This window comes from Mustelus asterias, chromosome 4 (genome assembly GCF_964213995.1).
Source record: "Mustelus asterias chromosome 4, sMusAst1.hap1.1, whole genome shotgun sequence".
Taxonomy (NCBI): Eukaryota; Metazoa; Chordata; class Chondrichthyes; order Carcharhiniformes; family Triakidae; genus Mustelus; species Mustelus asterias.
This window is the reverse complement of record NC_135804.1, coordinates 53,063,664-53,078,347: the sequence shown is the minus strand read 5'-3', so window position 1 is coordinate 53,078,347 and position 14,684 is coordinate 53,063,664. Positions and strand designations below refer to the sequence as shown.

General features: G+C 43.4%; 1 protein-coding gene across 1 annotated transcript in view; it reads right to left on the bottom strand.

Annotated features, from left to right (window-relative positions):
- The window catches only part of ano10b (anoctamin 10b), a 41,019-nt gene that overhangs the window by 12,935 nt on the left and 13,400 nt on the right, over window positions 1-14,684 (bottom strand). The window contains exons 5-10 of the mRNA XM_078211038.1: window positions 14,306-14,425; window positions 11,917-12,483; window positions 8,991-9,046; window positions 7,500-7,574; window positions 6,230-6,403; window positions 692-883 (exon numbers count right to left, since the gene is read on the bottom strand). Of these exons, the coding sequence (XP_078067164.1) occupies window positions 692-883; window positions 6,230-6,403; window positions 7,500-7,574; window positions 8,991-9,046; window positions 11,917-12,483; window positions 14,306-14,425 (1,184 nt within the window). The remainder of the gene's footprint in view (window positions 1-691; window positions 884-6,229; window positions 6,404-7,499; window positions 7,575-8,990; window positions 9,047-11,916; window positions 12,484-14,305; window positions 14,426-14,684) is intronic.

Sequence of the window (14,684 nt, the reverse complement as noted above, 5' to 3'; positions counted from 1 at the left end):
AGAAAGTATGCTAGACTTGTAACTTTGCAACCCACTTGGAAATAGTTAAGCACTGACATCGAGTAAATAGCTTCAACAGGACTAAATTCACAAAAAAACTCTGTCAGGCCTGGAGGCATTTTCCTACCCCTCGTCTCATGGTTGTAACTGCAGAGACAAGCAGGAATATTCAGCTTTGCTACGACTGCAGTTTTCCCCAGGCTGATACATAAGCACTGAGCTACCATTCGAGAGTGAACCACTCCGATTTTGTTCACCCCACCACCGCTGCCAGCGAGAATGGAGAATCTGGCGTTCAGCAAAAACTACATTCACTGCAGCGGGACTGGAGAATCCCAGCCACGGGCAAGGTTGGAGAATTCCAGCCACTGTATTTCACATGAGACATGAAACCATCTGCCCTCTCAGGTGAACAGAAAAGATCTCAAGGCTCTACTCAATAAAAAGCAGGCTGTCCTTCTTGGTGTCTTAGGTCAATATTTATCCTTGAGCGAGCCTCTCTAAAATATAGATTATCTGATCGTTATCTCACTGCTATATGTAGGTTCTTCTTCATGGTTTTTTGCACAAAATAGCAATGTTTTTTTAACTCATCTAATGATGATAGCTTCTATAAGGAAAGAAATAGCTGTTCAGTTAAAACTATACCCATTATTTGTATAGGTGTAGTCTGAGCAATGCCCTTTCTCACCTGCCACACTCCGATATTTGCTGCTGGAGAGATGAAAGGTTTTCTAAAGAGATGACAGAACTTCAGAGCATCCATTCGTATTTCTGCAATGTTGTTCACGATGACCAGGATCGCCGTCAGAGGGTAAATGCAAGAGAAAAGGCTGACGTAACCAAACTGAACAAACAGCTCCATGTACTCATCGAACATTCCCTAGACAGACAAACAAAAATCACAGTAATTGCAGGAGAATTTGTCAGCAAATATCTAGTACAATTGAAGAGAGATTTAACAGTTTTGGCCTATACTCTCTGAAATTTAGAAGAATGAAGGGGGATCAAATTGAGGTATATAAGATGATGAAAGGTATGGATAAAGTAGACGTGGAGCGGATGCTTCCTCTTATGTGGCATTCCAGGATGAGAGGTCATAGTCTTAGGATAAGGGGTACCAAATTAAAACAGAGTTGAGAAGAAACTACTTCTCCCAAAGGGTTGTGAATTTGTGGAATTCACTACCCCAAAGTGCGGTGGATGCTGGGACAGTGAGTAAATTTAAGGAGGAGTTAGACAGAGTTTTAATTGGTAATGGGTTGAAGGGTTATGGGGAGAAGGCAGGAAAATGGAGGTGAGGAGCAAATCAGCAGTGATCGAATGGCGGAGCGAACTCGATGGGCCGAATGGCCTAATTCTGCTCCTATCTTATGAATAATTATTATGGTATTAGTTTGCTGACTGAGGCATTCAATGACAAGACACCCACTCCACACAGGTGTGGTGGACAGTATCAAACCTTGTTGGGCTGTGAGGTAGACATTGGGCTGCCTCAAGAAAGGGGAAGAAAATGCAGCCACCACCCATTGGATTTAGAGTTCTCTGCTTGTCACTCACTCAACAATTAAGGGCAATTTCAGAGAATTCTGGCCACTTTGAAGAAGGAACTCTCCTCTCAAATGATTTTCTACAACGCTGTCGAGTCAATTAAAGGGACTCCTTTGTTGATGTGGAGTTATATCAGTCATATCATTAGCACAGTGATACAAACGGTAGAATCCAGCCTACCCCAGTTATTCCTTTAAAGGTTGTTGGAATCATTCTACTAAAGAACGTGCTTTCACTGAGATAAAAGCAAAATATTGTGGATGCTGGAATCTGAAACAAAAACAGAAACTGCTGGAAAATCTCAGCAGGTCGGACAGCATCTGTGCGGAGAGAATAGAGCCAATATTGAGTCTAGATGACCCTTCATTAAAGCTAAGAGCAAAGAGAATCAGTTGAGATTTATTGGGCAAATTCCCTTTACATTCCCTTTGTCCAATAAATCTCTGCTGATTCTCTTTGCTCTTAGCTCTGATGAAGGGTCACCTAGACTCGAAACATTGGCTCTATTCTCTCCCCACAGATGCTGTCAGACCTGCTGAGATTTTCCAACATTTTCTATTTTTGTATGCTTTCACTAAGTTGTTTCCCAGCCACAGGCTTCCAGAATATATTATCAATTTTTAATTTATTCATTCATGGGATGTGGGCATCATAGCAAGGTCAGCATTTGTTGCCCATCCCTAATTTTTATTTATTTATTAGTGTAACAAGTAGGCTTACATTAACACTGCAATGAATTTACTGTGAAAATCCCCTAGTCGCCACACTCCGGCACCTGGTCTGGTACACTGAGGGAGAATTTAGCATGGCCAATGCACGTAACCAGATGTCTTTTGGACTATGGGAGGAAATCAGAGAACCCGGAGGAAACCCACGCAGACACGGGGAGAACATGCAGACTCCACACAGACAGTGACCCAAGACAGGAATAGAACCCGGGTCCCTGACACTGTGAGGTAGCAGTGTTAATCTCTGTACCCTTGAACTGTGTGGTTTACTGGGCCATTTCAGAGAACAGTTAAGAGTCAACCGCATTGCTGTGGGTCTGGAGTTACATGCAAGCCAGACCAGGCAAGATGGCAGATTTCCTTCCCTAAAGGGCATCAGTGAACCAGATGAGTTTTTATGGCAATTAACGATAGTTTCATGTTCACCATTACTGAGATAAGCTTTCAAAGACTACTTCCTCGGGTGGATGGAGCTATTACAAGGGGGCATAACTATAGGGTTCATGGCGGGAGATATAGGAAGGATGCCCGAGGTAGGTTCTTTACTCAGAGAGTGGTTGGGGTGTGGAATGGACTACCTGCAGTGATAGTGGAGTCAGACACTTTAGGAACATTTAAGCGATTATTGACTAGGCACATGGAGCGCACCAGGATGATAGGGAGTGGGATAGCTTGATCTTTGTTTCAGATAAAGCTCGGCACAACATCGTGGGCCGAAGGGCCTGTTCTGTGCTGTACTGTTCTATGTACTAATTCCAAATTTATTCATTGAATTTACATTCTACCAGCTGCCATGGTGGCATTTGAACACGTGTCCCCAGAGTATTAGCCTGAGCCTCTAGATTACTAGCCCTGTGACATTACCACTACACCAACATCTCCCCTTTGATGTTTGGGTGAAAGACACTAAGGACAGTGCCTGTCAAATCAAGGGGTCAATCAGAGAAAACAGGAATCACCAACAGGGAACCATTTCAAACATAAATGAGATACGCAGCATGTTAAAAAAAGCATTGCGTTCCAGGGCCAAAATTCTCGGCCGTTCATGCGGGAGGGATTCTCCAGTCCCGCTGCAGCGAACAGAGATTTGGCTGAGCGCAGCAGCATTGTGGCGTGAACAGTCGGAGAGGTCCCTCTGAGATGAAGTGGCTCCTGTCCACAAGGTACTTCCCTTCCCCAGCCTGACTGAGAGCTGCTAAAACTCAGTGTAGATCTGACTGAGTTTGACTGGCAGGTAACTCTGCGACTTGAACCATCTCATGCCAGCTCTGAACTCTCAAAAATGAGAAATTCAGTTATTTTTGAAACTTCTATCAATCCCAATGATTTTGAAGCCCTTCTTGTAAAAGGAAGATTAGGGACCCATAGATCCTGGCTGGAAATTCCCTGTCCTGCCCGCCTTGGGAATCATAGTGGGTGAGACGGAAAATTAGGTGGACCATTTAAAGTTCCGTTGAATTTGGGTGGGAATTTCCGGTCTTGGGACCAGCGCAGCTGGAAAATCCCTCCCCATGTGTTTCTTAAAATACCCAATAATACTAACTGACTTCATTTCAATTTCAGTATTTGAGAAGAAAGATTGGGAAAATGTTACTTTGAACTGCCCTAGCAGCGAATAAAATTACAACTCATCAGTACTCATTTTTTTGAGTTTTTACAATTAATGGGGATATCGTCACCTTGTGCGACAATATAAAACCAGGATGCTGGTTCTTGCTTCCTCAAACATGCCATATCCCAGCAAATCCAATACTGCCATATTCTGCCCTTTCCTCAGGGCACCATCTTAGCTGAATCCCAGGGCTATGGCCTTCCCCTTCCTTTCAGAGCACCAATCACACTTCCAGGTCCCAGGAAGTTCTCTCAGTGTTTTACAGAACCTGGGACCGTATTCCCTCTGAGTCCAGAACTACCCTTTGCTGCTAAACCCTGGGACCTCTCACACCAATGCCTCCCTCTACTAGTGATCCCTGATCCAAGCGCCTGCTCCAGCATTCCTAAAACACCCCCATTTAATGTTCCTGAAACCCCGGGAGCCCCCAAACCCACGTATCCAACCACCCCACCTTTCCCAAGATGCCAGATGGGAAGGCCTCCTTTCTAGTGCTCCCACATTCCAATGTGGCCACCAATATTTCTGCTAATATCACATACAACTTCTTACAAAACCTCCAATTCACTATCAGAAATGCCATGCTAGTACCTCATTTGAAATATATGGAGGAAAATGAGTGTAATGATTTCGAGCAGGCCATTGAGGTTGGTCTATTGGAATATGAACTCCCTGATTAAGGAGTCAACTGATGGGCCAATCAGGAAGTCTTTTCCTTGTATTTAACCGGGAGTGTCATAAGTTCATAATTTCATAAGATATAGGAGCAGAATTAGGCCATTCAGCCCATCGAGTCTGCTCCGCCATTCGATCATGGCTGATATGCTCCTCATCCCCATTTTCCTACCTTCTCCCTATAACCGTTCAACCCATTACCAATTAAAACTCTGTCTAACTCCACCTTAAATTTACTCATTGTTCCAGTGTCAGTTCCTCTGGGACTCCTGAAGATAGACTGCTGACTGAGAGCACTCTGTGTACTGCTGTTGGAACTGTAAATAAAGGGATTTTGGTGAAGGGACTTCTGCCTCTGAAGACTTATTACAATGAGGACAGAAATAAAAGTGAAAATCAAATACAGGTTCTAGAGAATGACAGGGCCCAGTGCTGCCATGAAGCAATATTGCCCCCCTGTGGAGAAAATTATCAGCTAAAGTAAAGTTACATCCGGAAAGAACCAAAAACTACTCTAAGGAAAATGAATGTGTGAACAGACGGGAGCATACATTGAATTGCACTAGATTACAATAATGATATCTTGGGGCTGAATTTTCCCGGAAATCGGTGGATAGTGGGCGGAAAAAGTGGTGTTGAAACCTCGAAGGCGAAGGCAGCTTTCTCCGCCGTATAGTCTCACACTTAGAAAAAGAAACAAGGGGGTGACAGCAACTTGGTTCTTCCAGGGTCAATGCGCCATTTTTAAAGGCCACTCCAACACTAAGGAGTTCACCATGGAACCATTCTCCCTGCATCCCACTGCACTGCCCCCTCAGGGAAAAGTGCCCGGGAGCCGTACCCGGGCATGACACTCTACCCCCCTGAGCAATGTGCACACACCTGAGCTCCCATGGGAGGTCTGCTCATCAGTTGTATGTCTTGAGAGACCGGTCGGGTTTTACATTGTTCTGACGCCGATGTGGATGGATTTTCTAGAGGGATGGGTGGGGTGATGATTCAGGTGGAGAGACCTGATAATGATATGCTAATTAATTCAAATTATATTCCCGATATTGAATACCGGGAAACAGACCCCATCACTGACAGTGGGGGGGACAATCGCGTCATGAGTTCATGTCGACGTGAAACGTGATTTGGCTGTTCTCGCGAGATTTTCTGCTCCCATCGCTAAACCTGCCAATGCAATCGAGAGCAGTTAATCCTGGGCCAACGATTCAATGATTTTGGCTTGATTGTCATTGAAATAAGGACCACACAGAGCGAGAGCCAGTGATGTCCCAATGTTACCAATCCACCAAGTAACATAGTTTGAATAGAAGGTGAAGATCTTTCTTTAATTATACAACTTTAAAATATTTACTAAATATAACACAACAGAATACACAATGAAGCATCATGAGTATGTTTCATTCACAAATTGCTTACCAGCTAGTTGCCGAGGACACTCAATTAAAAAATATTTTGAAAAATCGTCTCCCAATGCTTTATATACCACAACAGAATCCCAGTCATGGGGGAGACTGAATTCAGTAGCAGCTCAAAATGTAAACATATCACAGATATTCTTCAAGAAGTATTCATCCTGAGAGGAGACCGGTCTGGATATTGGAAGAGAAGCAGGCTACTGTTGTTGGACAATAATGATTCTGACACTACTTACAGGAAATGGCAACATCTGTTCCTGTGATTTTATTTTGTCGATTTCTGGTGCATTTTCCATGGTGGTTTTCTTCAGAGCTGCCCCTTTTCCAATAAATGTCTTGTGGAGATACGGCACTAGGGACTCTATGAGCTGATTGATGATCTGAGTAAGAACGAGCAGTGATGCAAGATTCTAGGGCGCAAGGAACAAGGGTGAGGCCGAAAAATCGAAAGCTCTCTCTTAAAATTTAGAAATCTGAAGGTTACTAAAGATCAGCAATCGTAGCCAATAAACATTTGTAAGATATTCTGTGATCCATTCTTTTAATGAAGGCAATAGCTTGTTTCAATGAATGGCGTTAAGCCCGTGGATAGTTAGAAAATCACAGAAGCCATTTGAGCATCATTTTCTATAATTAACACTAGGTGGCAGTGGTGGGGGAGTGTAGGGGCTCTTTAAATAGGAAACAGCCTCATTACCTATATGGCCTCACCAGGCCTCAGGGAATCCAGAATTTAGAGTTGTACAGTGTTTGCAAGCAGAACACATCTCCTCCATGGTGAAGTACACAGGTCTGTTGAAAGTGTGCCTGGTGTAATGACCTCAACAAGGCCCATGAGGTTGGCCTCTTGGAGTATGAGCTCCCTGATTGAGGTAATGATTGCCTACCCAATCAGGAAGTCTCACCTGTGTATATAACGAGGAGCGTCGGGTCTACTGAAGCACTCTTAGGAATGGAAATAAGTTTGTAAATGAAGTGAAGCTGCTGAAGGGTCATCGGCCTCTGCGGAATTATGTCATCTGGTACATATGGCAACAGATGTCTTTTCAATGTTCTCATTCTCCATCACCTTCCTTTCTTAAATTAGATTTATTTTATTTTCACGGCGGGTGTCTTCACAGGCCACATCAACTCAAAGACATGAGTTACAAGAAATACTGATTGTAATTTGATCATCAATTTCTACTTGACATTCAAAACGGATTCCAGTGATTAAATGGTGGCAGAGAAAGATCATCGCCATTATCTGCTGCCCTAAATAAACTTACTCCTGTTTATTGTTAGTCTCAATATGTGACTGGACTTCAGTTTACATGAATTTTTACATCAAAGACTGCATCAACTGGAATAAAAATATCAATTCTCTCAAGTATATATTGATGGCAGCATTGAGGTGATCCCAGTAGATCACAACTGACCGTCACTACAAGCCAGCGAGCTTGCTGTATTTATTAAAATTAAATGCAAAGGTGCTTTGTACCTGAACACAGGTTTAAAAATGCCTACCTTTCTGAGAAGCTCGAGATCCTGGAGGTAGAATGAAATATAAAACAGGGCAGCAAAACAATTGACAAAGCGAAACTGAAAATGAAAGGCAAAATTAACAATTGTCCTTACATTTAAAATATTGTTTTGCGACTGCATAATTAGTAAGGAAATATCATCATGTGAAACCTTTTAAAAATTGCCATTTAGAATTATACTGCAAAGATAATGCGATCTGATTCTTTTATCAGGCAGTCCATGGTGGATGAAATACCTGCAGTGTCAATGAGAAGGTGAAACTATCCCAAAGTGTCAGAGAGAGAAATTACCCCAAAGTGTTAATGAAGGTGTACATGCTTTGGTGATTCATAGAGTCATAGTAATCTACAGCATAAAAAAGGCCCCTCGGCCCATCGTGTCTGAGCCATTCAAAGACTATTCTAATCCCATCTTCCAGCACATGGCTCATAGCCTTTTAAGCCTTGGCATTGCAAGTACACATCTAAATACTTCTTTAATGTCATGAGGGTCTCTGCCTCCACCACCCTTTCAAGCAGTGAGTTCCAGCCTCCCACTGCCCTCTGGCTGAAAAAAACTTCCTCACGTTCCCACTAAACCTCCTGCCCCTCACTGTAAATCTATGCCCCTGGTCATTGATCCCTCCACCAAGGGGGAATGGTTTTTCTTGTCTACTCAATCCATGCTCCTCAAATCTTAAAACATCTCAATAAAGCCACCCCCCCATTCCCCCACCCAGTCTCCTCTGTTCCAAGGAAAACAAGCCCAGTCTATCCAATCTCTCCAACTAAAACTCTCAGTCCAGGCAACATCCTGTTAAATCCCCTCTGTACCCTTTACAGTGTGATTACATCCCTCCTATAATGTGTACTGCAGAATTGCATACTACTCTAGCTGTGGCCTAACCAACATTTTATATAGTTCCAGCATAATCTCCCTGCTCTTAAACTCTATACCTCAGCTAATTAAGGCAAGTGTACCATATGCCTCCTTAAGCCGCAACCCTATTTTACAAAGGGGCATGAACAGGGGCACTGAATGACACATGCTGTGGTCCAAAGTCCAGTTTCAGGCAGATACCCTGGACAACTACAGGACTCCCTAAATGATATCAAGTTGGATGCTTCCAGAGTGGAGTAATCACACGCACCCACCAACCATATTGGATACTGAGTGGCCCATTGTAAAGATTGAAAATGGGTGTGACACAATCAAATTCTAAGCCATAGCATTCACTGCGTTCATTCAGGCACATTACATTGGGGCACTAACATGATTCCCTGACAGGAATCGGCCAAAGTGGTCTAAGGGCAGGAATTTACTTTGGCGTGCAAGTTGAAGAAGACATTCTTCTGCCTCACAAAACTTTAGTGCCTCTCCTAGTGCAGAATGGCGGGGAATCAACTTCCCTGCCTCCTTTGTCAGAAGGCTACATGGTCATTCAAAGCTGAGAGAGTAATCATTTAAAAATGAAGCAAGCATGTGTGTACTTACCACCAACACTTTTATTGTCAAATGGTTTTGGAAAGAAGTTTCTAATCGATGATTTTCTGCAATACAAAAAAATTAGAAATTCTTGCAGCTGCATCTATCATCCTATTTTACCTTATTATCATTTCTCCAACTTTCTCTTTCGTTGTCCCCCATCCCCATCCTCCTGGGCCCTCATCTATATCTTCATTGTTATCCTGAGTCTATACCAAGAGGTGAAACAGTACTACAGCTATTCTATAAAAGTTTCTATGAAGCTCATCGCCAAACTCCGTGGCCTGGAGCTCGGCTCATCCCTCTGCGAATGGATCCTGAACTTCCTAACCCACAGACCACAATCAGTAAGGATAGGCAACAGCACCTCCTTTACAATCATCATCAACATCGGTGCCCCACAAGGCTGTGTTCTCAGCCCCCTACTATATTCCTTATACACCTATGACTGTGTGGCCAAATTCCCCTCCAACTCGATTTTCAAGTTTGCTGATGACACCATTGTAGTGGGTCGGATTTCAAACAATGATGAGACAGAGTACAGGAATGAGATAGAGAATCTAGTGAACTGGTGCGATGATAGTAATCTCTCCCTCAATGTCAACAAAATGAAGGAGATGGTCATCGACTTCAGGAAGCGTAGTGGAGAACATTCCCCTGTCTACATCAATGGGGATGAAGTAGAAATAATTGAGAGCTTCAAGTTTTTAGGTGTCCAGATCACCAACAATCTGTCCTGGTCCCCCCCATGCCAACACTAAAGTTAAGAAAGCCCAACAACTCCTCTACTTTCTCAGAAGACTAAGGAAACTTGGCATGTCTGCTATGACTCTCACCAACTTTACTGATGCACCAAAAAAAGCATTCTTTCTGGTTGTATCACAGTTTGGTATGGCTCCTGCTCTGCCCAAGACCGCAAAAAACTACAAAAGGTTGTGAATGAAGCCCAGTCCATCATGCAAACCAGCCTCCCATCCATTGACTCTGCCTACACTTCCTGTTGCCTTGGCAAAGCAGCCAGCATAATTAAGGACCCGATGCACCCTGAACATTCTCTCTTCCACCTTCTTCCGTCTGGAAAAAGATACAAAAATCTGAGGTCACATATCAACCGACTCAAGAACAGCTTCTTCCCTGCTGCCATCAGACTTTTGAATGGACCTACCTTGCACTAAGTTGATCTTTCTCTACACCCTAGCCAAGACTATAACACTACATTCTGCACTCTCTCCTTTCCTTCTCTATGAAAGGTATGCTTTGTCTGTATAGCGTGCAAGAAAGAACACGTTTCACTGTATGCTAATACATGTGACAGTAATAAATCAAATCAAGTGTTATTACCTTAAACATTCTCATTTATCTCGCACCTCTAATGTAGAAAAATATCTTGAGGCGTTTCACACTCACCCTTTCCCGCGACTGTGAATTTCTTTGTCACATTGTTAATGCTGACATTCTGAAGGTTATTTGAATGCAATGGGTGCGATCTTACTGTCCGCTCACGCCACGCTCCCGGTGCGGCAAAGTCGCAGAATTTGGCGACAGGCTGCAGCAGGGTGGGAAAATCTCGCCGGCATGAATGGTCGGAAAATTCCTGCCAATGACTGCTCCAACTAGAAAGGCCTGTTTGTTAAGTTCTCCTCAGGAGAATACAATGTGCCAAGTAGTCAAACCTCAAATTCAGATTGGAATCTCCTAACCATTGCCCCAATACAAGAGAAAGACAGATTAGCATTTACGTTGTGCCTTTCATGACCTCAAGCATTTTATAGCCAATGAAGCAGATTTTAAAATGCAGCCACTATTTTCCTTTAGAAAACGCAGCAGCCATTATCCACACAACAACACACTCTGTAGCACATAACCTGTTCCACTAATGTTTGTTGAAGGATTAATATCGACCAGGATACCAGGGAGAACTCCCTGCCATGAATCTTTTATCTTCACCTGAGAGGGCAAAGGTTTAATGTCACAGGATGGGATATTGTATATATTTATAAAATATAGGATGGGCCTATATTTCAGATCCAGTTAATGTTCCCTACATCTATATGCAGAGAATAGCCTTGAAAAGACAAACATCTCCACCAATTAGATTAACCAAGTAACACAGGGATGAATGTGAGTCACCTTTGAGATGTATGGGTTATTTGCCATAGTAAATTGCCCCTTAGTGTCAGGGGGACTAGTAGGGTAAATAAGTGGGGTTACGGGGATCGGGCCTGGGTGGGATTGTGGTTGGTGCAGACTCGATGGGCCAAGTGACCTCCTTCTGCACTATAGGGATTTTATTATTCTATGATGGCACCTCAGATAATGCAGCTCTCCTTCAGTGCTGCACTGAAGTTTAAACCTCAAAGTGATGCTTGAATCCACAAACTGCAAACTCAGAAGAGACAGAGAGAGAGAGAGAGAGCACTACTGCAGAGCTGACACATACATAATACAGCTATTACAGCACCCCATTCTGCTACTCTCTAACTGGAGAGATTAGAGTTGGAATAGGAGTGAAAATGCATGAAGTCATTATGATTGAAGCAGACAGAACTGGCCAGCAGACTGTGCATTGCCTAGCGACTGATTTGACATATAAAACTCTGCATATTGTATGACATGAGTTGCCCCATCGATTTTTCTCCATCTTCAATATTGTTATAGCTAATAGACAATGCAATAATAGATCACAAATTTCTTTAATGACCCTATGATTTTTGTTCTTTCAGCAGGGACCAGGAGAGTGAACTTTAATTCCTCAAGATTCCAACCCACTTCTGAAAGGTTAGCATAATCAGTGTTAATAGGACACATGTAACCATAAAGTCACCATCAGTAACCAAATGTTCCCTGGAAATGTGGGGACGCTGGCCGATATTGCTGCCAGGCAGTGTACATCTGGATAATTATTTGCTGTTGACTGTCCACAGCATATACTTACCCCATTCAGTGAGAACTTGAGCAACCACTTTGTATAGAGCGTTCATACCGGTAACACAGAGAGTGTGAAGAACACTTGGTAAGTATAATACACAGGCCCAGCAGCCATCGTTTTCACTGTGGTAGGTCTTGACCCATGCTTCTGCTCTGAAGAAAACAAACATCCCAGAGAGAGAAAAGCCCAGGAACAAACACAGCACTGGCACAGAAACGAGCCAGATCTTCACCTTGCGTTTCCATGCAGGATAATAAGGCTGGTAGCGACCGGTGATAGGATTTGTTCCCATTGGGCCTTTGTAGTCCACACGGGGCTCCTCAAATTGACTATTCATCTGCATGGTGCCCCAAGTGTAGGACAGAACAAAACTGCGGCGCTTCCATAACTCCATGATCACAGTCGACCAGATCATATTCAGGAAGGAAAAGAGGATGCATTTGTCTATCGTGTCCATTGATAGAGAGACCACTATGGTACCAAAGGCTGCCATTGGCATCAGAGAACAGGTGAAGTATTCTAGAAAACTGAAATACATGGCAACAGATCCACCAAAATACCTATAAATTGAATCTGTAAAACAAAAGCGTGAAAATAAAATTATCAAGCTGCATTGCTGTGCTGTATGAACAGTAAGAAGTCTCACAACACTAGGTTAAAGTCCAACAGGTTTAACTGGCATCACAAGCTTTCGGAGTGCTGCTCCTTCACTCACCTGATGAAGGAGCAGCGCTCCGAAAGCTTGTGATTCCAATAAACCTGTTGGACTTTAACCTGGTGTTGTGAGACTTCTTACTGTGCCTACCCCAGTCCAACGGCAACATCTCCACATCATGGGTGCCGTATGAAGACAATACTGTTGACCTAGCTGCTTAGATCCTGGGAAACTGCCTCGTCATTAGGAAAATGAGGCAATTTTCTTCACCCATCTTTTGGCAGTCCTTTCCCCCCTCTACTTATATATATTTTTTCATTTAGTCTCCCTGATTTCCTATGAGTAGGCCTGGGGCCTACTCAAGCCCTACTGAGCATGGGGCCTACTCAAGCCCTACTGAGCATGGGGCCTACTCAAGCCCTACTGAGCATGGGGCCTACTCAAGCCCTACTGAGTATGGGGCCTCCTCAGGCCCGACTGAGCATGGGGCCTACTCAGAGAAAATCAAGAACCAGACTTAGTGAATGGGGAGGCATGGTCGAAAAACATGGCAAATTTAAATCTTGTAATGCTGCATGCCACACTAGCCTTTGTATTCCATGATAAAAGAAAGACTTGCATTTCTATGACAATTTTCGTTTGATGTCTCAAAGTGCTTTCAAGCCAATGAAATACTTCTAAAAATATTCACTATTGTAATGTTGGAAAGACAGCTTAATCTGTGCACAGCAAACTCCCACAAACAGCAATGTGATAATAGCCAGATAATCTGCACTTGCAATGTTAATTTTGGGATAAATATTGGCCAAGACGCTGGGGAGAACTCCCCTGCTCTTCTTCAAAATAGTGTCACAGGATCTTTCGCCTGAGAGGGCAGGCAAGGGCAGGACTAACAACTCATGCAAAAAAACGGCATATCCAACAGTGCAGCACTGGAGCATCAGCCTGGTTCTTGTGCTCAAACACTGGAGTGGGACTTAAACCCAGAATGTTTTGACTCTGAGGTGAGAGTCTATTAATTGTGTCAAACCCCATTTAATATATTAAACTCCCATTGTAATAAAGAGTCGACATTCTCCCATACACTATATGATGCAACATGAAGGAGTCCAGTTTCATCCCATGATTTAGGGTATATGCTCACTATCATATCTCATTTTACCATGTGTAGGGTTTCAGGGCTGGCACAGTGGCACAGCGGTTAGCACTGCTGCCTCACAGCGCTGGGGACCTGGGTTCAACTCCTGGCTTGGGTCACTATCTGTGTGGAGTTTGCATGTTCTTCCCTGTGTCTGCGTGGGGTTTCCTCCGGGTGCTCCGGTTTCCTCCCACAGTCTGAAAGACGTGCTGGTTAGGTGCATTGACCGGAACAGGCGCCGGAGTGCGGCGACTAGGGGAATTTCACAGTAACTTCATTACAGTGTTAATGTGGAGGGCCCTTACCACGGAGGATCTTACAATACTAAGCCAAACACAACCATAAAAACCTTCCAGGTTTGACATTGATAAGAGATGGTTGGGACCAATACAGTAGGTCACAGAATTTGTATTTTGAAAGGTTCTAGACACGGTTCGCCAATTTCTGAAGGAAGGAACCATCATTTGGGACTGAAAAGTGACCATCACACAGGAAAGGAATGGATATAGGGATCAATGCTTGGGAAATCCCCTCCCTGATAATATGGTTCAGACAACATGTAAACCAGACAACAAGCGACCCTTAAGGTTTGACTTGCTCACCAATGGGTTGTAAGCTCAGGCTTCTGTGAGCGTGCCAGCGATTTCCCAACTCTGTCAGCATTTCCTCATCGTGCAATGGGTAGAAGGTATGTAGAATCTTGCTTTTCTGTAGCCTGTTAACTGAAGTCAAGACACATGAGAATTGAGGCTTAGGACACTAAACACAGCTGCCTTATCATCGTTCTGTCAAAACTACAGATTTAGCCTCTTAAGGCCTTTTTAAAAAGCATTGGATTTGTCTCAAAGAGACAGATTATCTGTTACTTAACATTAAAAATGGAGTTACTATGGGATAAATTGTCAGACTCCACATTTAAAATCGATCTAAGAAATGGATAAAGCTGTATTTATTACCCATCCAGGGGGAATTAAGCATTTA